At 33.4% G+C, this 24,716-nt stretch overlaps 2 protein-coding genes across 2 annotated transcripts; one reads left to right on the top strand and one right to left on the bottom strand.

The window, feature by feature from the left end:
• The first annotated feature begins 4,681 nt into the window (after positions 1 to 4,681).
• Positions 4,682 to 7,734, top strand: LOC137813737 (glyceraldehyde-3-phosphate dehydrogenase A, chloroplastic). Its single transcript, XM_068616151.1, has 5 exons — positions 4,682 to 4,877; positions 4,992 to 5,108; positions 5,561 to 5,865; positions 6,087 to 6,331; positions 7,058 to 7,734. The coding sequence occupies exons 1-5, from the start codon at positions 4,836 to 4,838 to the stop codon at positions 7,558 to 7,560; spliced, it is 1,212 nt and encodes a 403-aa protein (XP_068472252.1). The 5' UTR covers positions 4,682 to 4,835; the 3' UTR covers positions 7,561 to 7,734.
• An 8,516-nt stretch (positions 7,735 to 16,250) lies between these two features.
• Positions 16,251 to 17,867, bottom strand: LOC137813735 (xyloglucan endotransglucosylase/hydrolase 1). The gene is made up of 4 exons (XM_068616149.1): positions 17,592 to 17,867; positions 17,346 to 17,446; positions 17,029 to 17,222; positions 16,251 to 16,834 (listed from the first exon to the last, which is right to left on the bottom strand). Exons 1-4 carry the CDS (start codon positions 17,776 to 17,778, stop codon positions 16,435 to 16,437), a joined length of 882 nt encoding a protein of 293 aa, XP_068472250.1. The 5' UTR covers positions 17,779 to 17,867; the 3' UTR covers positions 16,251 to 16,434.
• Between the last annotated feature and the right edge of the window lie 6,849 nt (positions 17,868 to 24,716).

Genomic DNA, 24,716 nt, shown 5'->3' on the forward strand with positions numbered 1-24,716 from the left:
CAATCCCAATCATCAATGTTTAGCAGTAGCACGTTACAGAGAAAAATTTGAGCATGGACAAAAGATTAGGAATTTGAGTCAGTAACTTATGCAAGCAGTGACAGGTCTACAATTTGCATTTAATACAAACAGAAGCAACAAATTCTTCACCGTTTTATTTCACGTCTATATGTTTGAATTATCCTATAGGAGAATTGTTTATAAGTCACCTAACACAAGTTTCAAATATAACCAACAAAATGTTGACATTAGCAAGTTCCATGTTTCCAAAAGAGAGAAAAAATAATTAAAGAAAATACATGAATAGAAAAAATAATTAAGAAGTGTATAGAAGAGGCCTGTGCAGAATAAATAAGCTTGCAAATTTTAATAGAGCAAGGTATTCTTCATCTTGAAGATGGTAACCCATAAAAAAATTAGGATTCTGCGAGAGAAGAAAATAACTCCAGTTAGAAGCATAGAGTATCAAGGCACAGAGAAAGACCACGCTCATACTAGGTATTAGAGAGTCGAAGGTCGTGGAGGGAATCGGAGGCGGTGGAATCGATTTGTCGAGGCGATGGAGAGAGAGTCGAAGGCTGTGGACAAAATTAGAGGCAGTGGAGAGAGAGACAGAAGTGGTAGAGAGAGAGTGCTTCATTGCATTTTGCGGAGGTGCAGAGAAAGAGAGCTTCAGAGTTTTCAGATGCAGAGCGGAATGCATATCTGATTTTTTGGACTGGAAATTTTAATTTTTCTATTTTTTAAAATTTGTATAAATATAATGGATATCTGATTTGGAAAAATTATAAAATTTGGATTAAAATAAAAACTATATTTAAATAAACAGATTAAAAATGGATCAAAGTAGTGGAAAAACTGGATCAGATTAGTCTAAGTGGATTTTTTGCCCACCCTTAACTGAGATGGATGAAGATGAGAGGGGAGGTGGTTCACATTGTTAACTAAAGTGGATGGATTTGATGTGCTCAAAGCTCAACCTTAAAGTCTGCAAAGTTATGGACGTGTGTGTTTGGGTAGATTTTGTTGTATTGTCTTTCACTAAGTATTTTGATTCAAGACATCTCCAAGAAAACGTTTTAAAAACCTGTTATGTTTTTAAATTAGTTGATTCAGGTTTTAGTTAAAATCACTTAAATTGAAGCCTTGTGTCTTTATTTAGTAAAGTATTTTAACAGGTTGATTTATCGTGTCAACTAATTGAAAATACTAAAATCTTTTTAATGATTCAAAAGTCAAATGTTTTTATTCTTGACCTTAAGACTTCAATATTAAATGTTTTTGCCTTTTTTTTAATGAAATCAACCAGTTATTTTGATAAATAAATCGAGTGTTTTAAGTTGATTTATTTTATTGAATGGAAACAGTTAGTTATTTCAAATAATCAATTAAATATTTTTAACAGATTTTTGTTATGTTTTCCAAACTGATTTTTATTGACTTAACTATTTTCATTAATTGGAAAAACTGTTTCGAAAATCATTAAAGCCTATATAAAGGTGTTTTCTGAACATTTTAAAAGTAACAAATTTCTTAAAAGAAAACAGATTGCAAAAGAGTTTTTGAGTTCTTGGAGATTATTTTCATCTTGGATCATTATGGTGTGTGAAGAATTTTTTTCCTGAGTTTGTAATTTGTTGTTTTCATTTTTTGTAAAAGACTTAGGTGCTTTCATTTCATTCTTACTTGTATTTTGTTCTTAGGCAGATCTAGATAGGATTTTTGGTTTTTCTGTTGTGTTTGTGAGACTTTGTTTTTCTTAAAGGGTTCAAGAAACAAAGCTCTTATGTGTAGTTCTTGTGTAATCTTTGATTATGTGTTTAGTGAAATCTCAAAGTGTTCACTAAGGACTGGATGTAGCTCTTGGATAAGAGTGAACCAGTATAAATATTTTGTGTGATTCTCTTTATCTCTATCATTTTACTGTTCTGTTGTTTTCTGGTTTTTGGATAGTAATTCAATCGGATAAATAAACATATCAACCGGTTTATATTATGTTTTTATGTTTGTTTCTCCTTTTACAATCGATTGAATAGTGATTTCAATTAGTTGATTTTTGTGAAATTTTCAATATGACTTAAACAATTGTGAAAATTGCGAAAATCTCTTGAAAACAATTCATCATCATCTTGTTTTTAAGCCATATATTCTAACACACGCCACTAGAGAGGTGATTCCAATATAAGTGAAGCAAGGAGTCTCCACTTGGAAAGCTTCACAAGATAAGACTCACAGAAGAAAATGAACCATCAAGTTCTCACATAAGCAGAGTTTCTTTACTCAAACTAAGGTATGAAATACAAGAGGGGGTGACCACCTATTTATAGTGAGAGGGAGGGAAATTTGAAATTAAAACTAAGCCTAATTAACTCCTTAAAAAGGCGTCACTAATCATGGATATAAAAGGAATCACACTTTACACATTTAAGCATGTGCTTAATGTAGGAAGTGTGACTTGGTGCACCCTCTAATTAGCGCTTCGAGAAGCCTATGCTATATTATTCTTCTTGGGCCAATGAGAGCCCAATTTATTACAATTAAACCCTATCTAACAAAAAGACTAAAAGAAAGAACAATTGGTATTCTGGGTCTTACTCTGGTGCTCTGCTTCTGATGATCCACTAAGAAATGGTTGGGCTTAAGTTACTGGCTATCTAAGATGTCTGAACTAGCCTTGAATCTTGTTTCTTGCTCTCGGTCATCCTCATGTAATGTTGGGTTAGCTCAGATGGTAGTGAGTCATTCATGGTTTCATCACTATGTCTCCAAGGACAACCTTTTCATGAAACTGAGTCATTTTTTCCAAATTCTCAGCTTCAAGAGGGAAAATATTCAAGAAACTGAGGTCCTTGAGTTGTCACATTTTCCTTTGTTGCAGGATTTCAATCTTATTGAGGATGACAAAGACCCTACACCAACATTATTTCCAAAGGGGAATAATGAGGACAAATATTTTGGAAAACAATATAAGCAAAGGCAACAAGAACTCATCATGGTCAAACAACAACTTCAATTTTCTGAACTAGAGGTAAGAACTCATACTTGTGAGACTCTTAAAGACACCTTAAATACCGCTTTTGAACCTAACCTAGATAATTTACCTATTTCCTTAAGAGAGAAAAAATACATTGTGCCAAATATCCTATATATCAATTTATGTCAAAAAAACTTTATATGCAACACCAGAGTTTTCTTTCAACCATTGATTCTATCTAAATCCCTATATATGTACAAGAAGTCTTAAAATATGAGAACTGAGTTGGAGCCATGAATAAAGAAATGGGTGCATTAGAAAGGAATGAGACTTGGGAGATTGTAGAGAGAACAAAACACATAGAGATAAATCGACATTTCATTAAGGAGAAATTGGATAATGATCTTATAGCCATCGAGTACATTCCTTCAAGACTACAATTGACAAATACGTTCACAAAGGGACTTCCCACCTAACAGTTCAAATATCTTACTTGCAAGCTAGGAATGATAGATACACATTTACCATTTACCAACTTTAATGTGAGTGTTGTGTAACATAATTAGGAGATAATTATTCCATAATTAATGCAAATTATGTTTTCTATTTATTAGAACAAATTTGGTATCTTTTAGAGATTTAATTTGAATAACTTTAATTACCTATTATTTCTTTCCTTACTTAGGTTGTAAATAGTCTATGAATATGAATTTAGATTGTAATCACATATGAATATACATTCAAAAATAATAACATTCAAACTCTTAGCTTACAACTTATATTATGAAATGTCCTTATCTCTAGTCAATATGGAATATCCTACAAAATTTTTGTACACTTACTCACTTCACCAATTGTAGTTCATGTTACTTTGTTTGGCTAGTGCTTCTCTCAATTAATGACTAACTGTTTTTTCTTAATGGTTGATAGCTTGATCTTATTAACACCAAAATAAAGATATTAATTCATAAAAATATTGATATCATTTGTTATTATCAAAACTATAAGGCGTTTTATCAAGACTATGCTAGTTAGTGAAGACTAGACTCTTATTAAGTTGACTATTGAGATTAAACTGATCATCTAATAGTCTAATAATAGTAAGGAGTTTTTGTGGGTTGAATAGTTTAGATAGAAGGTTTGTGAAAGATTTTAGCACCATTACTTCTACATTAAATGAAACTATGGAGTGAGGAACAAGAGAGAACTTTTGAGAAAATAAACAAATTGTTACAAAAAGAAGAAACAAATTGCTCCAATAATTAACGTCTCATGGATTGTTGGACTAACAATCAAACTAGACTCCACGAATTACACTATTTTAATCTGCAACCGTAGAATCACCAAGTTGGATCTAAAATGCGAGCAAAGCAGATGAAGCCAAGTGAAAGAATGGCCATAAACTTCATTTATCCATTCGTTTCTGTGTGTGGGTGTTTCTTGTTGCCCACAAAACTCAACCTTGATATTTTCCTTTGAAGGTTTTGTACTCTGAAAAATAAATGTTTTTGTTTCAAAAGTGTAGAATTTGAGTGAATTTTATTGTCCACTGATGTAAGTTGAAAGCCCATAAGCTGGTCCACTTTGGACTCAAAGGTTCAGATCCAACCATCAATATATAGTAGAAAAATTAGAGAGACAGAAAAATAAAGCACCAATCACAACCATTCATTGTATGAGAGGCTATCCATAATCTGATCCTCACTTAGGCTCATGAGTCACAGCCACACATCCACGTTGCCTCCTCTTGCTTCCCTATTAAACTTTAAGACACATAACAACATGGAACCTCAATCTACTTTCTCACACAAGGCTCTACTCTACTGCTTCACTTCTGCTCCACAATATTCAGAGCTCAAACATGGCTTCGGCTACTCTCTCTGTAGCCAAACCAGCTCTTCAGGTTCAACAATTTTTCATGCATCCTTAGAAACAAAGTTCTGTTACTTATTCTGCCATATTCTGCAAAGCTAAGGTTGTTTTTTTATAATAGTTTTTAATTCCTTGCTCTATTCAGGCAAATGGGAAAGGTTTCTCTGACTTCTCTGGCCTTCGCAGCTCATCAAGCTACCTTCCCTTTTCCAGAAAAACCTCAGAGGATTTCAATTCTGTCATTGCCTTCCAGACCTCTGCAGTAAGTTCCTTACACCATTAATGAATGTCTAATGTTCTTGTAAAGTAAAAATACTAGGTAAGTGAATATAGATATACAACCGTATACAAGAAATTATCATATAGATATTCTTCCAGAACTATGTAATAGACCAAATTTTTCAGATGGTACATGCAGAAGTCCTTCAGTTAATAATTTATCTTTTCTAGCAGTTTTTATACCACATTAATAATGTGTCTGAACCAAAAGCACACACCCAATTCGTGATCATCATTCTGTACGAGTTCTTGGCTTGAATTAGAAGAGTTTGAACTATGCCTTTCAGCATTTGAATATAGAAATAAACAAGGAAAGGAAACCCCAGTGTGAACCAGTGAATTGTTAATTATGCATGATGATATCAAAGAGTTAATTAGAAAAGAAAAGATGTGTGATGTGTTTAACAATGTTGCACGTATGTGTACTTTTTGAAGGTTGGAAACAGTGGAGGATACAAGAAGGTTGTAGTAGAAGCAAAACTGAAGGTTGCCATAAACGGATTTGGAAGGATTGGAAGGAACTTCTTGAGATGCTGGCACGGTCGTAAAGAGTCCCCTCTTGATGTGATTGCCATCAATGACACTGGTGGTGTGAAACAAGCCTCTCACCTCCTCAAATATGATTCCATCCTTGGAACCTTCGATGCTGTTGTCAAGCCTGTAGGGAGTGATATCATCTCAGTTGATGGAAAAGAAATCAAAGTTGTCTCTGATCGAAACCCTGCCAACCTTCCTTGGAAGTAAGATTCTTCTTCAGTTTCATACAATTAGAGTCTGTTTGCATACAAAGTTAGAAGTACTTTCCAAAGTTTCTCTTAGGTAAAAAAAACTATATTTCAAGTAGAGAAGTTGTTTCTGGTTTGTATCCAAACATGCTCCTAGTTTAGTAAAATCTTGATGAAATTTTTGTATGGAGAAGAGAGTGACAGTTCATGAAGGTGACTGTGTGCTTTAATTGCAGGGAGTTGGGGATAGACTTGGTGATTGAAGGAACTGGGGTGTTTGTAGACAGAGAAGGAGCTGGGAAACACATTGTAGCAGGAGCTAAGAAGGTGCTCATCACAGCACCTGGTAAAGGAGACATCCCCACCTATGTGGTTGGTGTCAATGAATATGATTACAGTGGAGATGAACCAATCATCAGCAATGCCTCTTGCACCACTAACTGCCTTGCACCCTTTGTCAAGGTCCTTGACCAGAAATTCGGTAATGTGCCTTGTCATCACTTTTTCTGTCAAATTCATTCCTCATCCATCACATTGAAACGTCTTTCAAAACAAAACAACTAAACTCTCACTTCAATAACTCATCCATCACTCAGGTTTTAGTCATTATTGTAACAGGTGGAAAACGAAACAAAATAGAACTAACATGAATTACATTTTTTAAAACCATAGATTAAAACAAATATTTAATGCAATTAAGAACTAAAATGAATCAACATGATGTGATATTGATAAGGACACAATCAAAGTTTATTTTCAAGAATAAGATCTCTTGACATAAAGTCAACATTAGTCTTTATTCTCAATAGAAAAATATCCTGGTTTTAGCAGAAAATAATTATATCTTCACACTCCAATAAATTTGCAATAATTTGATAACCACTATTTTGTACATCTTTCTCTCTTTTTATTTACAATTACAACGTTTACTTTCTCTAATAATAATACTTTATAACCAAGTCGATTATATAGTTGTCTTAAACATCATTTCTTTATATTAGAATGACTTCGCATGCTATATTAGAGAATAAAGTGAAGGTCTACATGTTTTATATGTTATATATGTATGTGGTTAGAATTGTAGCTCCAAGTTCATATATATATATATATATATGGAATAAAAATGGTTATGCATAGAATATTAGAGACTAAAGTGAAGTTTTAGATGTTTTAAAAGATGGCAATGGAGACTGACAATCCATGGCAGGTATCATCAAGGGCACAATGACTACCACTCACTCGTACACTGGTGACCAGAGGCTTCTTGATGCTAGCCACCGTGACCTAAGGCGTGCTAGGGCAGCAGCTCTGAACATTGTCCCCACTTCAACAGGAGCAGCAAAGGCAGTGGCCCTTGTGCTGCCAACCCTGAAAGGCAAACTGAATGGCATTGCACTGCGTGTGCCAACCCCAAATGTCTCAGTAGTAGACCTTGTTGTTCAGGTCTCAAAGAAGACCTTTGCAGAAGAAGTGAATGCAGCATTCAGAGAGAGTGCAGAGAAGGAGCTGAAGGGAATCCTCTCAGTCTGTGATGAGCCTCTTGTGTCTGTTGACTTCAGGTGCACTGATGTGTCCTCAACCGTTGACTCCTCGTTGACCATGGTGATGGGAGATGACATGGTGAAGGTGATTGCATGGTATGACAACGAGTGGGGTTACTCCCAAAGGGTTGTGGATTTGGCTGACATTGTTGCCAACAAATGGAAGTGATCAAAAGCTCATTGGTAATTAATCATGTACCATGCCATTGTAATTTTGTATGCTTACTACTACTACTACAACACTTTTGTTGCTTCATTCCTTCTAAACAACTACTGAGAAACACAACCATCAATTTTCTCTCCCTTCTCATTGTGCAATAAAATTCTTACCTTCGAATCTTAATGTTTGTGATAAACATTTTATATTTTTACATTCTTTTTCTATGCAAAAATAAAAATAAAAATTATAAATGGTGCATAGAGAGATGCTATAAAAATAGGTAGTTAAAATGTTCAACTTTATGACTTCATTCTACTTTTTAATTCCTTGTGTGTGGGCAAGTTTTTAGTCTTCTTAAGTTTAAATACTTTGATTTTATTCATATATTCTAGAAAAATCGACAATTTTGGTTTTAAAATTTTCATTACTTAATTTTCATCCATACATTTATAAAAATAGGTAATTTTAGTTCTACCATTTTTTCCAAAGATGCCATGAAGTGATAAAATATATAACATCTATGACTTATATTAACTATTTTATTTTTTTTAAGTTAAATTATTGAATATGAACTATTAAATAAACTAATGTAAGTAAATTATGAAGTACATTGAAAAATAAAGTAAAATCATATATAGTGGCATCCACCTTGAAAGAAATTAGCTAATTGGATTATCACAACACCAAAATCTTTAAAAAAAAGACGAAAAGTTAAAAATAAAACTGAAATTACTCAATTTTTAAATATGTAGACTAAAATCGAACAATGTATATGTAGCACGGATACGGATACGGACACTGACACGACACGGATATAGATACAGAGATACGTATAATCTCTAAAATGTAGGATACGGGGAGACGGATTTATATATTATATAATTTTGAATTATATAAATTGAAAATAAATATTTATGTGCAAAAGTATGTTCCAAATTCTTTTGGGAGCAGGAAGATATTTTTCATGACTGGTTCAAAAGAATTTGTTCTTATTTTTATAATCATAATAAAAATTTATACAATAAATTTGAGTTTTCAGAAAGTTATTGTATTTATACCTTTTAAAATTGTGTTAGAACCGTGCTAAAAATGTTCAAAAATCCAACAAATATTTTTTTGAATTAAACACTTCACCGATAAGTATCCTACGAGTGTCATACGAATGTCGTACGAGTGTCAACACGGATACGTGTGTCCAACACAGATACGTCATTTAAGAAGAAGTGTCTGAGCCTCATATTATACCTATCCAAACTAAAATTGTATATTTTTTAAATTTACAAACTAAAATTCAACAACTAATTAAAATTATCTATACATTAAATTACAAAGACCAAAATGCAATTCATAAAAGAAAATTAATTGGGAGAGCTTTATATTAAACAGTAATGTGATTTTACTCATTCCAGACTAATCATATGCCAAATGTAATTTTCTAATTTTTTTAAAGCAAATGTAATATCCTACTCTTATTAATATATACATTTATATTTAATACCTTATTTTAGCATAGAGTAAATCTTGCATAAATACTTAACATATATATATATATATAAATTATTTTTATTATTTAACTGAAAACTTAATTTAAAATAAAAGTTTGATTGTTTTTTCTCTCAGATTTATTTAACATGATATTACAAAGTGAACTTTAAGTCTAACTCAACCCCATAAAACCGACTCATAGGGTTGAGGTTTGCACCCACTTATATACAATGAAAAGACTCTAATCTTTAGTCGATGTGGGATCTCCAACCCATGATCTTTTTATCATCTCTCAACCATTTACAGTTATATTTCAAAATTATTTTTCTAATTTAACTGAAAAATTAATTCAATATAAAACAATTTAGTTATAAATAATTATTTTAATTATAATTGAAAATAGTTATTTAAAGAGTCGGTTATAAATAATTATTTATATTTTTTTTATAATATCAATACATAAATTATTTAGTTTTATTAAAAAATTCAGTTTTTTAAGATATAACTGAAGAGTTCGTTTAAATAATAGATATAATATATTTTTTTTAATTAATTTTGTGTAAAAAATACTTCTACAATTCCAAAATATTTTATATTTTTTCATTTAAAAGAAAAGTTTTTTATTTTTATTATTTAACTGAAAAATTTAATTCAAAATAAAAATTTGTTATAAAAAGATTATTTAAAAGTTATACCTAAAATTAATAATGTAAAGGTTTTAGTTATAAATAATTATTTAAACATCATTATGATCAATCCTTATGGATGACAATGCAGATTGGTCCACCGCATATAGACCCGTTCCGCATTTGGTCCGTAAAATACGGGCCGGATTGGCCCATCCCGTGCAAGGAATGTGGACTCATTTCAATGGCCCGCCGCACATAAGAGGTAGCTTGCATAAGGAAAATATTTTTTTTTAAAAAAAGAAAATTATTAATTATAAAAATACATATTTCCTCTATTGAAAAATTAAAATTTTATCCATGTTTCAATTCATTCAATTAAGATAAAAATATGAATTCAAGAATGAGGGTTGATAGAAAGCTATTAAAAATAATTAAAATTTTGTTTTGCATATATTTTTCTTCTATATGTATATAAATATATCAGAATACCTTATCAAAGTTTTGCTATAAAATATTTTAATGAAGATGACTAATTTATTAAAGAGTATCTTATTGAAATCTCTTCTTTATATTATTTTTTTATTAACCAATTTTAAATATAAGTTTTTACTTAAAATTAGATTCACTCTCACTCTTAACATTAACTCCTTTAGATGATTAAAATAAAATATTCCATTTTTTAGTATATTAAATTAATTTTTTTAAAATAAAATAAAGGTCACACTGCAAAAAAGTAAAATAATTATTTTTTTAATTTATGTTGGCCAACCCGCCCTGCCCCGCTATTGGTCCACACAGACTATGGATTATGCGGGACGGGCCTAAGCGGGTCAGCGGGCTAAATTAGTGAACCCGCCTCACACTTTTTGGTAGCAAGTTGTGGGCCACCCCGCATGGCTCGCTCTGCATTGTCATCCTGATAATCCTCTTCCAATTATTATCCTTTTACAATCATTCTCCACACAATTTAATAACTATTCTGACCTCAAGTATGAGAAATAGCATCGCTAGACTCAATCACCGCATCTTAGGTACTATTTGCTTTGGAGGTTAATGCTCCGTTACAGTTTTGTCCTTAAAAGGCACCTCAATGGATTGGAGGAGGAAGGAGTATATAAACTATCCTTAGCCTCGACTCTTGAGTGATGTAAGACTATATTAGTGGTACCGGAACAAGACCCCAGTCGAGGACTAAGGGGAGTGGATTCTCCCTAGCTGAAAAGCTTGGGACACATTTTCATGCCCACAGACGGTGTCAATATTCTGACTCAGGTCCGAGAGATAACATCACTAGGGTCAATCACCGCATCCGAGGTATTGTCCGCTTTGGAGGTTGGTGCTCCGTCACGGTTTTGTCCTTAAAAGACACCTCAGTGGGTTGGAGGAGGAAGGAGTATATAAATTTCCCTTAACCTCGACTCCTGAGTGATGTGAGACTATATTGGTGTCATTTGTGGGAATTAAATTCTTTCCCGGGGATTGTAAACTCTTTCCCTTAGCCCTCGACAGGGGGCTATTGAAGATGAGCTTCAATTCAGAGATGAAGATCGAAAAAGTTAAGGATCAGCCATGAGAAAAAGTGTGTGCCTCCGAAATTGATTTTTTATTCTTCTTTCTCATGCTTGTTGTGTTTACTCCTCTTCCCTTTCTTCAACAAGCTCTTTCTCATCCTTATTTATGTCATCTAGGTTGTGTGTAGATTGTCAATAGTTAAACAAGATTTTTGCGAAATGATATAGTTTGATAAATCAAGTTGCATGAAACATCAATGTTTTCCAAAATAGACATTAGATCCGGGTATCCACAAATTTAAGTGAAGAATGAATGTATAGAAGGAAACTTATAGATCCAGATATGACCACTAGGAGTATGCAATAACATTTTTTGGAGTGACGAGTGCCCCATGCACTATATAAATATGACCTTTCGTTCTTTTTGAACAAGTTTGTACACATAAGGCATATGCGGAACATCGAAGGGAAATGATAGAATTCTTGAAAAAAATATAGTATAAGTGGGAGCTTTAATTGGTGAAGATGTGAATTTTAGGTTATGTTGTATCAACTCAAAGAATCTAGTGGATCCAACTAAAGTAGAGGCAATGTTTCAGTAGAGTGTCCCTAGATTTTCATGAAGATCAAAATTTATGTGAATCTAGTTAACTGTTATATGATATCGATGTAAGGGTATTTTAGGATAGTAATATTGTTAACACAACTAAACTGCAATGATTGAGATTTTTCTTAGATGGATAGATAAGAGTAAAACTTTCTAAAGTTGTTGGACAGGTTGATTGGTTTACTAGTATTAATACTTATTGACACACAAAAATTTTAAGTATAATATATCATATCATAGGTTGAGTTGTGTGTGGATGCAAGCAGAAAGGGAGATATAGATTATGTTTGAAGGAACCTAAAATTCTATGGGGAAAAGTACACTACTCGTGACATAAAGATTATGGTAGTGGCGTTATCTTGAAGATCTAGAGGCACTATTTCTATGGTATTGAGTTTCACATGTTCATTGTTGCAAGAACCTTATGTATTTGTTTGATTGGAAGAAGCTTGAGATACGACAAAAGAGATCAATGAAGTTTTGAAAGATTATAATTTCAAGTTTATGTATCATTCAAGAGGGTGAATTTGGTTGAAGATGTCTTAAGTAGGAAGATAGTTCAAGTGTCAGATATAATGGTCAAGAACTTAAGTTAATTGAGTGTTATCGCTTGGAACTTTGTTTATAGCAATAGGCCTTGGTCTTTGCTCTTGAAAGTCAGGGTTCTTAAATCAAAATACGAGCTCAGAGTAGTTTATAGATCCTCATCTCTTTGACCTGGAATTAAACAGTTTTATTCTACTATACTTGATTATACTTCTTGGATTGTTGGTACATGTTCTTTTATTAATTTCGGGAATGATAAATGGTGTTCTACTACTTCTTTAGCAAATAATGCAGGGATATCTGATGGTTCTAGCATTCTAGATACAGTCTTGCAGTTTTGGACAGATTGTGATTGGAATATTCCATTGTCTTTACAGCAGATGCCTCATCTTTTTAGTCATATCATGGTCAGAACGGAACATGATATTCCTAATTGGATTCTAGATGAGTCTGGTCATTTCACTCTTAAATCGGCTAGGACTTTCTTCTTGAAACTAGGAGTTCCCCGTGGTTGGGGTAAATTTATTTGGTCTTCATTTATTCCGCCTACCAAATCTCTTGTACTTTGGAAAGTTTTTCATGGGCGCCTTCCTATAGATCAACATATTCAGAATAAAGGTTTGTATATTTGTTCTATGTGTACGCTATGTGAAAAGCATGAGGAATCTATTCCGCATTTATTTTTTGAATGTTCTAATGTTTTGGGTATTTGGAGTTAGGTTTGGGAGATTTTTTCTGCTTCTCATTTCTCTAATAAGGATTATCTTCTTTCTTTTATTAAGAGTGATGGTAGTCCTTTGGTTAAATTGATTAAGCTTGTTGTGATAACTTTTTCTATTTGGATAATATGGTGTATGAGGAATTTTGCTCGTTTTTAGGATAAGATTGAGGTTTCTTGGGCTATTTCGGTTATTAAAGATTTAATTTGTCTGGTGGGTAACTCGTCTAAAGCTTTTATGAAGAATGATATGTTGGACTTCAACGTGATCAAGTTTTTTGGTATTAATACTCGTACTAGTAAAGTTCTTCGTCCTCTTCCTGTGAAATGGGAGTTTCCTTCATCAGGCTAGGTTAAAATTAACATTGATGAGGCTGCTAGGGGATATCCTGGTCTTGCTACTTGTGGATGTATTTTTTGTGGGAGTATGGGGGAATTTATTGGAGCTTTCTCTGTGTTTCTTGAAGCTCAGACTACTTTGGTTGCTGAGTTTTATGGGGTTATACATGTTATGGAGGAAGCTCAAAAGATGGGGCTTACTAATATCTGGTTGGAATGTGATTCTGCTTTGGTTTGTGCTGCGTTTACTACTAGGACAAATGTTTCTTGGATGCTTGGAAATCGATGGAATACTTGTCTTAATTAATGTGTGAAAATCAAGTTTAGGGTTACTCATATTTTTCGTGAAGGGAATGTGTGTGCTGATAAGTTGGCTAATTTAGGATTTATTCATAGAGAATCTTTTCTTTGGTATAATAGGCTTCCATCTAGTCTATTCTTATAATTATTTATGAATAGGTATAGTCTACTTATGTATCGATTTTGTTAGCATATGGGTTTTGGTCTAATCCCCCATATTTTTGTATTTTCTTTCTTTTTTTCTCTTTTTTAATAATACTTTTTTCATGTGATGACAAATGATTGTTGTTGCTTGAAGTGTCAACCTAACTAAGATGTCAAGTTGCATAATGATGTCTACCATGAAAATTTTTATAAAAAACAAACTAAACAGGTTAAGGATTTCATGATATATACTAAATTGGTTGAAATTCAATTCCCACTAATTTTTTCCATTTTCTTTATAAATGAAAAAAATAAAAATAATTATTTTACATTGAAATTTTTACTTTCTGAAAAATCAATTTCTCAACATCAATAATAAATAAGTATAGTTTGTTAATCTGTATTTTCAACACAATGTTCAGTTATAGTTATTAGTTGACAAAATAATTAATATCTCTTGTACTCTGAAAATATATGAATAAAACACCTCATAATCTACCCTAGTTTATGTTAGTTGAGGTAGAAAATAAATAAATAAAACATTCAATTTAAGGAAATGTTACTACATCAAATAGTCAATATAAAAAATACTACTTAAAAGTCGACATAAAAAAAATTGGACCCATACTAGTTCTATAGCTAATAAAAAAAAAGTCTAAAGTAAGCCACACAGAAAGGTGTATACTAGAGATAGAGTTTTGAAATTATGATGAAAATTTCCATAATACAGAAGATTGATAAAGAAATGTGATGAAGGCCTTAAGAATTGTAAATTGAAGGCATGGTAGGTGCAGAAGTTTTGGTTATTTTTGTTTACTGTGTGAACCTTTTTGTTGAAAGGTCAAAAAGTTATGGGCGCGTAGACTGTGGAGGGAGACATGGTCCACCACGTTTCAATTTTCACCATCAAATATTATAGGTGGCAGACAACTCCATCACCCCACATCCATGTCCGCGAATCTAACTTCCAAACATAACTCCGCAATTACCTCCTTTCTTTTATTTCATTTTTTTCTCTAACTACAATCTTAATATCAATATTTCCTTTTTTATCGTTTCGATTCAAATATTTCAAAAATAAATCATTTTTATTTTCATATTTTACTATTTAACTTTTGACACACGTAATTATCAGATATATCTATATAAAATAAGGTGCCAGATATAACGCCCCCTTTGTCATCATTACGACAAAGGTTAAAACAGTCACTGGACACAAGTTCTAATTTCTTTAGACAAAACATGTTGTAATTTCTTTAGACAAAACATGATTTTTTTTAAATATTATTTCATCTTATATTTCACATGTAATAGTTTCGTTACTATAATAGTCAAAAATCTAAAATTTAGACAAGAAAAAAAATCAATTTCTACCTGAAAAAACATATTTAACTGTTTTTAGAATTGCATGACTATGTAACTTGTAACATTTTTTTTTTAATTATAAAACTATGTCCTGTAGCAGTTACAACTACACCGACCATCTTTGTCGATAATGTTTCCTGTGTTAAAATATTTAAAGTTAAGCTACAATCACAATTTAAAATCTTAATTTTATCTGTCCTAGCTCATGCTTTACTATACCATTAAAAATGCACATGTCACGTTAAATATCGATCCACAGCCTTAGAAAGTATTAGACATTTTATAAATAATATAATAATTTTTATATAATTTTAAATTTGTTTTTATTAAATATTATGAGTGTTTATATTTTGTCTTAATGAATAATGAAAAGAAATTTTAAAAGTGGACGGTTAATTTAACATATTAGTAATACTTTTAATTAAATTAATTTTTTCTATTAATTTGTTTGATTATATTGGAAGTGTTTGAATTAAAATGAAACACCTTTTGAATTGATTTTCCTCTCGTTTTAAGAAACGAGAGAGAGTGGTAATTTTTTCATAGACAAACTTTAAAGAGTTAACATTAACGTAAACCGATTCATAACAATTGTAAAAATAATAATTTTAAGATGAACTCATTAAAATATATTTATCAAAAAGCATGAAGAATCTTCATTTAAAACATTAATAATGTATTCTAAACGAAAATCACTGATTAAGAATTATTTTTATTGAATATTGTAATGAGAGATTAAAAAGATATAAATAATTTACTGCAACAGTTCTCATATGGGGTTCACATGGGGAGAGCCGAGTGGTGCCACGTTAACGGGTACAGTATCTTTTCCGCAACAAAATATTGAATAGCACCACTTTTACTTTAACGTTTACGGAAGCAGAGGATCATAACGCAGATCTATGATTTACCTAGAAAACATAAAGAACACAGATCTCTACAAAATACAACTGGCTCTGCAACGGATGTCATTATTATCACCAAGAACCAATAGAATAAAGCAAGAACAATGATAAAACCAGTAACGTGTGGCTCAACTCGAATGGATAAACATGTACATTAAAAAGTTCTTTTTTTTCATTTTTTAACTGAATCAAAGTTTCAATTCATAAATAAAAAAAGTGGCAACTGCCAAGAGAATAGATTTGACGTGATATAAAATTGTAGATGGAAGGGAGAACAATATGGGTGGTAAAATTAAATGGTAACAGTAGGAAGAAGTGTGTGAATAATAAATATTTAAATGTCACGGTCTCTTCTGCACTCAGGGGAAAGTTGAGGGTAGCGTTTTCTGTCAGTGCAGTAGTTGTAGATGGTGAATTTCTGACGCACCCATTTGAGTCTTCGCCATTGTGCGGCGTCAAGGTCACGGAACTCTGGTTGGTCCCACCATCTCTTGCCCTGTGTGTCGCAGAACTTGGCGTTCACTGAGGCCTCACACCCATCAATGTGGAACCCCTTGTAGGCTGCTATGAATGGAGCTTTGGACCAATCTGTTTTCTCCAAACCACCCCTTGTTGCCCAGTCATCAGCATTCCACAAACTGTTGTATATCTTCATAGGTTGGTCGAATGGAAATTTCACTCCCAAGTCCTTGCTGTTCTTGAACACCCTGATTGGCACATCGTCCACAAAGAACCTGCACACCCCCACATTTCAATCTTTCTCATCAACCATCTTACAATACAACTCTTTTAACATGCTTTATTTCGTATTTAACACCTTTGGAACTAGATTTAAACTATCTCATCTCATCAAAAATTACTTTCTGTTGTAAGAGATTTCCAAGAAATGGGGAGAAGTGAAAAGGGTTTCAAAGAGTGAAGTGCTTACACAATCTGATACAAGTTCCAGAGAATAGAGTATCTGTGGAAGTCTTTGGTGGGGTCAAACCAGAGATAGATTCTTTGCTCTCTGTCACCCTTCCCTCCAGTGAACACATTTGTTTGCAAAATGTAAGGTTGTCCTGTTCTGTTACCCAAGAACTCAAAGTCTATCTCATCGTGCTCCGCGTTTTGAGAAGATAACTGTAGGTTCCAACCATAACAAAGGTCACATTCACATGCATACTCCACACAAACTACAGAATCTCCAAGCAAAGTAAGTAAATTAAGAAGTAAATCAAACGCTTTTTTTCATTTTGCTCCTACATAGAAAGCAGTGACTGTGCCAGCTGAATCTCCAGGAACCATCTTTATGTTCATGCTGAAATGACCAAACAAATATGATCCCTTTGACTGAAATCCAGTACCTGTACAACGTTGTTGGAAAGTTGTTATATGATTCAAATCTCACATTTAAAATAACTGAAATATAGTGTTTAAAAATACAAAGTTGTTATCTTGAAATTTAGTTATGAAAGTCAAAGTTGAGTATTTTGGCCAAACTATGCTTACCAGTGTACTTGTCAAGATGAAGCTGAATATCAGAACCACCATTGAAGTATTTGATGTGATCAAAAGCCCATGTAGGAACATAGTTTCGCCCAAAGTCCACATCCACTGGCTTCCGAGGGTTGGCACAAACTGCTGCAGAGGTCAGTGATGCAAATATCAGACACACAGTCCACAAAGAAGAACCCATTTTGTGTGTATCAGTTTGTGAAACCTAATGGCTAACAAAAGGCTATATATAAGCATTGCACCCACCCCCATTACCCACCCTTCTTCCTCTCTCTTTCCCTCTACTTTCTATCTTTTTAAATGTTTAATATAATTTTATATTTAATTCAATAATACATGGTTCATCATTTAAAAAACAATCAAGTTTATGCTTGTAATAATATGAATGATATATTTAAGATTTGTTTTCATGCTATGATAAGAGAGATGAAGACAAAGAATCATGCATTTGCTTTAGTTAGGATTTAGTGTTGGAAACAACTAATAGAGAGACTATTACGCGTTTATTTAAATTCACTGCTAGCTAATCTTTGTAATCATCAATCGTTTTCAGATTAGAGTATTGTTGTTTACGATAATGATCAATTTTCGAATGCATTTTAGGCTATTTTTTGTAGATAACTTCGTGATTATTTAACTATTTCGTGGCACTTGGTGATTACTTACTCCGTTTAAATTAACAGTCTCTCCTTGGGCTGGCTCATTACAAATCAAAGAGGTATATTTTAAATATTTTTTATTATATTTACATAATTTTTTTAATGGAGAAAATTGACGAGATAAGATTTCGGTAAAAAAAGAAAATGTCAGTTTTTTGGTACAAAATAAATTGCAAGTTCGTTGTTTATATGATAGAGTGAATTATTGTTTTTATTTATTTATTTAAAGAATCAATAATTCGTTGTGAGATAATTATGAATGTCTGAATACTCATATCATAAAGTCAATTATTAATGTCTAAATACTCATTGTAAGTTTGTTTTATTTTTAGATTTAAATTTACTTTTATGATTCCGCTATTTTTGAAGGTGAAGTTAAAAGATTAATAATTGGGAAGTATAATTTGAACGCCACCTTTAATTTTCAAATATATGGGAATGATTTTTTTTTATTGTACAAAAAAGGGTCATGCAGGGAATAAATGTTATTTGTTATTTCAGAAAAATTGGTGTACGTGTAGTAAAAGAAGTTTGAAATCAAGAAACTCCTGAAAATTATCCAAGTGAAAATGTTCTTTAATTTATAAAATTGTTGTTTGATTTAATGGATGTATTCTTAGATGTTTAAAGATTGTAGAAAAATTAATAAACTATCTAGATGTGTCAAATGCATTGTTTGAAAATGTTTCAAGTGTATTTTAATATGTTATTTTGATATTTAACTGATTTTTTTGTGTAGATTTTTGCATATTGTTGTAGTTTAATCGATTAGTATTTGCCTTAATAGATTATTTTGAGTGTATTTTTTGTTGTGTTATTTTTAATCGATTATAACATAGTTTAATAAATTATTTAAGTGATTGATTTGCACTATAAGAAAATCATTAAATAGAAGCTAAGTTTAGAGATAAAAAATAATCAGTCAATATATTGATTAAATTAAATATTATTTTAGAGATTAAAATTTTTTTAAGTATCTTAAATAATTTCTGTTAGTAATCTATATATATATATAGATGATTTTGCTGTATACACATTTACTTTCTCATTTTATCCTTATACTAATATTTTATTTTGTTATTTTAGAAATATATAATAAAAGTTTTTTGTCATTTTATTATTATCTTGGACATTTCCGTCATTTACCTTTTTTGGTATTCACTTTTATTTTGTTAATTCTATTATCTAAAAAATCAAACCTAACTTTCTTAAAAACTTCTCACTTCCCTGTCTATAAAAAATTTTCCACTTCTTTCTCTCAATTGTCGTTCCTTAAACTTATTAGTTAGACTATTAACTTATCTCAAGTTTCACTCCCTTCACTCATATCATTTTCTCTATATTGGAGACACACGCTTCCATCTTTACTTTTTTTCTTTTCTCTTTTCTTTTCTCTTTTTTTATCTCTTTTTTGTAGATACGTATTCTCATTTTTATTTTTATTTTCTATTTTTGTTGGTTTTGTTCCAATTGTTCCATCTTCTTTACATGCATTGTGTTTTTATATATAGAGTTCAAAATCAACTCATGACTATGGCAACAATAGGAGAACTCAAAACTCACCATATTGCAAACTCACAAAAAAATTACTTTGCAGTGGTACATGAATTCGTATCGTTTGGCCTTTCTCGTAAGACTTTTGTCTTTTGTATTTGTGGGTGACTTCACCACCGCAACACCCAACCAGTGAGTGTATATTCGAAAACCTAAAATTCAAGAGTAAGCAAAAAGTGTCCGCAATGATGGCAAAACAGTTCTTTCTTTTTCTTTTTTTTACCAATCTTCAATTAATTTGTTTTTTATTATTAATAGTTTGACATAAAATGCATAGTTGTATTGGATTAATCTAGAGGAAAATTGTTGTCGTCATCAAAGATATGAAGTTTGGTCCCTTGGTTGAATTGGGACGAGTGACTCTTCCTCCAACACACTTTCTTCTCTAATTCTCTTCACTTTGTTTCCTCTAGTCTCAAAGGAGTAAGTTTCTCAATTTCTTTTTCATAAGACACTATAAAACTAATCACATTTTTTGTTTTATGCGTTTCAAATGTCCACATGACATCTTTGCTTCTTTCTTCAGTATTTTCCCCCTAAATTCATTTTCTTTTTTTTCTTTTTATAGGACTCAAATGTTCTTCTTTGTTTTCTTATCAAGATTACTAAAATGATTGTTTTATAAACATTAACTATTCACCATTTTTTTTCCGTCTTCGAAGATAATTTTTTTAAACCTTTAAAACTAAAAAGAGATAAATGTTTTGACATGTAGGATATAACATTCTTACAACACTAGAATATTCCTTACAATTTTCTCTCTAGGATTTGCAAAGATTTGGATAGGAATTTAAGCTTATTTACATGTTTATGTTTTGTTCACATGTTTTTTGGAGTCATTAATCCAGAGGGGTAAAAAAGATGTAGAGGAGGAAGCACAAAGAGGAAGATGGAAACAAGAGGTGTTTATTTATTTATTTAGTTTTTCCCTTTGGCTCTTTTATGTAAAGGAAATAGATGATTACTAGAAGATGACGCAGAGGAGGAAGCACAAAGAGGAAGATGGAAACAAGAGGTGTTTATTTATTTATTTAGTTTTTCCCTTTGTATCTTTAATGAAAGAGATGATTACTGAAAGATGATGCAATGATATATTGACTCATATGTAACATTAATGGTGACACATATAACCGTTCAAATAAAATTTGCTATTATGTTTAAATTAAAATTTCAAATTAATATTTATTAACATTTTTAACCAAGTATGCATGTAGAATAAATTTGATCACATTATTAAAAAAAATTCTCATTAAATATACTATTTAATGGATGGATTTAGTATTAATAGAATACATTTTGTTTACTTATAAATCTTATTAAATGTATTAAACAAATAAAATGTGAAACAATTAAAGTTATAATATATACATATCTATTTAATTAATTTTATTAAATTCTTTATTTAGTGTTATTTATTCTTGGAAAAATAAAAATTTAAGATAAAAGTGACATGTCTAAGTATATAATAATTTTTTTCCATTTTAAATTTTATTTTGAAAAATTATTTTATATTATTTAAAATAATGTTAGATATACATTAATATACTATAGGTTAACTGAATTTATGTTTAAAATTGATTTTAAATAAATGATAATTATTTAATTCAGAATTAATTTGTTAGAAAAATATTCTTTTGTAATTATTATATTTCACAAAACATATTTTAGAAGAATAAAATTTAAATTAATATAGTTTTAAAATTATGTAAACTTTTCTCGGTGCATGAAGGTTTTTTTGCTACATAAATTATTTCAAATTTGGTCACGTTGTTAAAAAATTCTTTCTCATTTAAATGGTATATGTTAAAGATGGTAACATATAATAAACAAACATAATACTAATATCGTGCCTAATGACATTTGCTTCTCATCCTAAAAGAGTTAAGAGGTTTGCAATTAGAGGACAAACTCTAAGATCCTAAACAAGTGTTTTCATGAAGTACAGTGTTAGTTTTAGTCTGGGCAAAACATTATTTATCAAATGGAAATAAGATTGCAAAGTGTTATATACTTTATTAAACGAAACACATTTACCTTACATAATCTACTATAAATGAAATATTTTCATCTTACAAGTATAATAATGTTTTATATTCTATTGTTTAATAATACCTAATCAAAATATGAGTTGTTGAATTTTTTAGTAGGAGAAAAGTAAAACACTTTCAAAGGAACAAAATGAGAATTGGATCTTTGGGTTGTGAGAAGAGTCTAATTTGACCTTTTAGATGACTATCACCCAATTCACTATCACATATGACCCAAAGACTATGAAGTTGGATTGATAATCAATGAGTGTGGTATATTGCTAAAGATCTAGATTTTAGATGAAAATAGATAAAAAGTTGATTGACATTTTGCTTAAAATACAGTGACTAAAGAGATTATTTGTACGTGACATGTTTTTGCTAATCTTTAATTGACAAAAATCTTTATAAAAGTATTGGAGAAAGCAAAATTTAACTTTCTACTCAATAAGTTTGGGTTTTGTTCCTGCTAAGGAGATGGGACCTAGAGAACTGTTGAAGTCTTCTTCTCCTTCCTTCGGTCGGTCAGGTGACTGGGTAGTGAACTGAGGTTCTCTTCGTCCTCCTGCTTCTCCTTCGGCCCTCGGCCTCGGCTGAACACCGGATGGTGGGGGTACCTGCGAAGGCACTCCGACGCTCAAGTCAGTAAAGCGGGTGGTCAGCTCTCAGAGTGATAAATGACATACCTTACTCCTTGGGATGCGTACTATTTATATTATTCTAGTGGGCCTACCTTGTTGGGCCCATTTATCGAGGTGGACACCTCTTAGGTTTGCATTACCTAATTCTTAATGATAGATTAACTTCACTGATCTTGGTTTGAGCGTTAACTGTAATAGGGGTCGGCCATCGGCCAAATCATCATGGCATGGGTCGGCCATCGGCCATGTTTCAGTGGTCTCGGTCGTATCGGCCAAGTCTAGACCTGAGAAGACTTGGCCGAGAGGCTGAGACCTTAGAAGACTTGGCCGAGAGGCCGAGACCTGAGAAGACTTGGCCGAGAGGCCGAGACCTTAGAAGACTTGGCCGAGAGGCCGAGGGGCCGAGACCTTAGAAGGCTTGGCCGAGAGGCCGAGACCTTGGATGGCTTGGCCGAGATGGCCGAGGGGCCGAGACCTTAGAAGACTTGCCCAAGGGGCCGAGACCTTAGAAGACTTGGCCGAGAGGCCGAGACGACCGAGAGGCCGAGACCTTAGAAGACTTGGCCGATACGACCGAGACCACTGAAACATGGCCGATGGCCGACCCATGCCATGATGATTTGGCCGATGGCCGACCCTATTACAGTTAACGCTCAAACCAAGATCAGTGAAGTTAATCTATCATTAAGAATTAGGTAATGCAAACCTAAGAGGTGTCCACCTCGATAAATGGGCCCAACAAGGTAGGCCCACTAGAATAATATAAATAGTACGCATCCCAAGGAGTAAGGTATGTCATTTATCACTCTGAGAGCTGACCACCCGCTTTACTGACTTGAGCGTCGGAGTGCCTTCGCAGGTACCCCCACCATCCGATGTTCAGCCGAGGCCGAGGGCCGAAGGAGAAGCAGGAGGACGAAGAGAACCTCAGTTCACTACCCAGTCACCTGACCGACCGAAGGAAGGAGAAAAAGACTTCAACAGTTCTCTAGGTCCCATCTCCCTAGCAGGAACAATTGGCGCCCACCGTGGGGCCGAGGGAAACTAGCTGAAGGAAAAAAGTAGATGGTTTCAACAAGAAGCATGGAAAGAATGACTGAAGCCGACCAAACAATGCTGCTGCTGTCTCTCCAGAGGGAGATGGCCGAGATGCGAAGAAAGGCTGAGGAGGCCGCTCAGAAAAATGAACAAGAGCTGCAAGTTCTTCGCAGGGAGAACGAAGATATGAGAAAGAAGCTGGGGGAGGGCGGACCCTCTGTCATACCGACGAACGTGGTCGGCAAGTCCTACACCTCTCCCCCCAACCCGGATGTGGCCGAGGGGACGAGAGGCCGACCCCCTCCCCGCGAGACTGAGATGGGCGACGAGTCGTGCCTAATCAGGTCCACCCTGACGACCCCGACGACCGACCCGAACCGCCGACATCCCTTTACAAACAACATCATCGAAGTCCCACTTCCTGAGAAGTGGAAGTGTTTCAACCGAGACCGATACGACGGGTCGACCGACCCGGACGAGCATATGGACGCCTACACAACCCATATGAGTCTCTACACCTCGGACGACGCCGTCTTGTGCCGAGTGTTCCCACATCCTTGAAGGGTGCAACCCTTAGTTGGTTCACCAAGCTCTCACCCAACTCCATCGACAGCTTTGCCATGCTCGTCACAAAGTTTGAAACGCAGTTCGCGACCAGCCGGCCGCACCATCTAACCTCCATCGCTCTGGTAGGCATTCGCCAGGAGAAGGGAGAGTCGCTGAGAACCTTCGTGGATAGGTTCAGTAAAGTGGCGATGAGCATCCGAAATCTGAGTCCGGACGTCGCCATGCACCACATGCTGACGACCCTGCGTCCGGGGCCCTTTGCCGACAACCTGTGCATGCAGCCGGCCGACAGCCTGGACGAGCTAAGAAAGAGAGCTGCTAAGTACATGCAGCTGGAAGAGCTGAGGGAATTCCGTAACCAGGCCCGTGCCGAGGCCGGTGGAGAGAAAAACAAGGAAGAGAAGAATCGTCAGGGGCGGCCGGGTCAAAGGAACAACTGATCCGGTTCTCAAGGTATACACCCCTGGCGACCAAGCGGGGGAGGATCTTAGACGAGGCCCTCAACGCCGAGTTGATCCCTCCCCCAAGGAAGGTGGCCAGCCGAAATAATACCGACCGGAGGAAGCAATGTCGGTACCACCAAAACACCGGACACTCAACCGACGAGTGTCAGGCCCTTAAGGATAAGATCGA

Source organism: Phaseolus vulgaris, chromosome 1 (genome assembly GCF_000499845.2).
Source record: "Phaseolus vulgaris cultivar G19833 chromosome 1, P. vulgaris v2.0, whole genome shotgun sequence".
Lineage (NCBI taxonomy): Eukaryota > Viridiplantae > Streptophyta > Magnoliopsida > Fabales > Fabaceae > Phaseolus > Phaseolus vulgaris.

Bases quoted from the DNA above. Each gene is read 5' to 3' on its own strand.
- LOC137813737 (XM_068616151.1), top strand. From the start codon at position 4,836: ATGGCTTCGGCTACTCTCTCTGTAGCCAAACCAGCTCTTCAG. The intron at 4,878-4,991 runs GTTCAACAATTT...TGCTCTATTCAG, and splicing joins TAGCCAAACCAGCTCTTCAG to GCAAATGGGAAAGGTTTCTC. The intron at 6,332-7,057 runs GTAATGTGCCTT...AATCCATGGCAG, and splicing joins GGTCCTTGACCAGAAATTCG to GTATCATCAAGGGCACAATG.
- LOC137813735 (XM_068616149.1), bottom strand. From the start codon at position 17,778: ATGGGTTCTTCTTTGTGGACTGTGTGTCTGATATTTGCATCACTGACC. The intron at 17,447-17,591 runs GTAAGCATAGTT...AACGTTGTACAG, and splicing joins TCATCTTGACAAGTACACTG to GTACTGGATTTCAGTCAAAG. The intron at 16,835-17,028 runs GTAAGCACTTCA...GGGGGTGTGCAG, and splicing joins TGGAACTTGTATCAGATTGT to GTTCTTTGTGGACGATGTGC.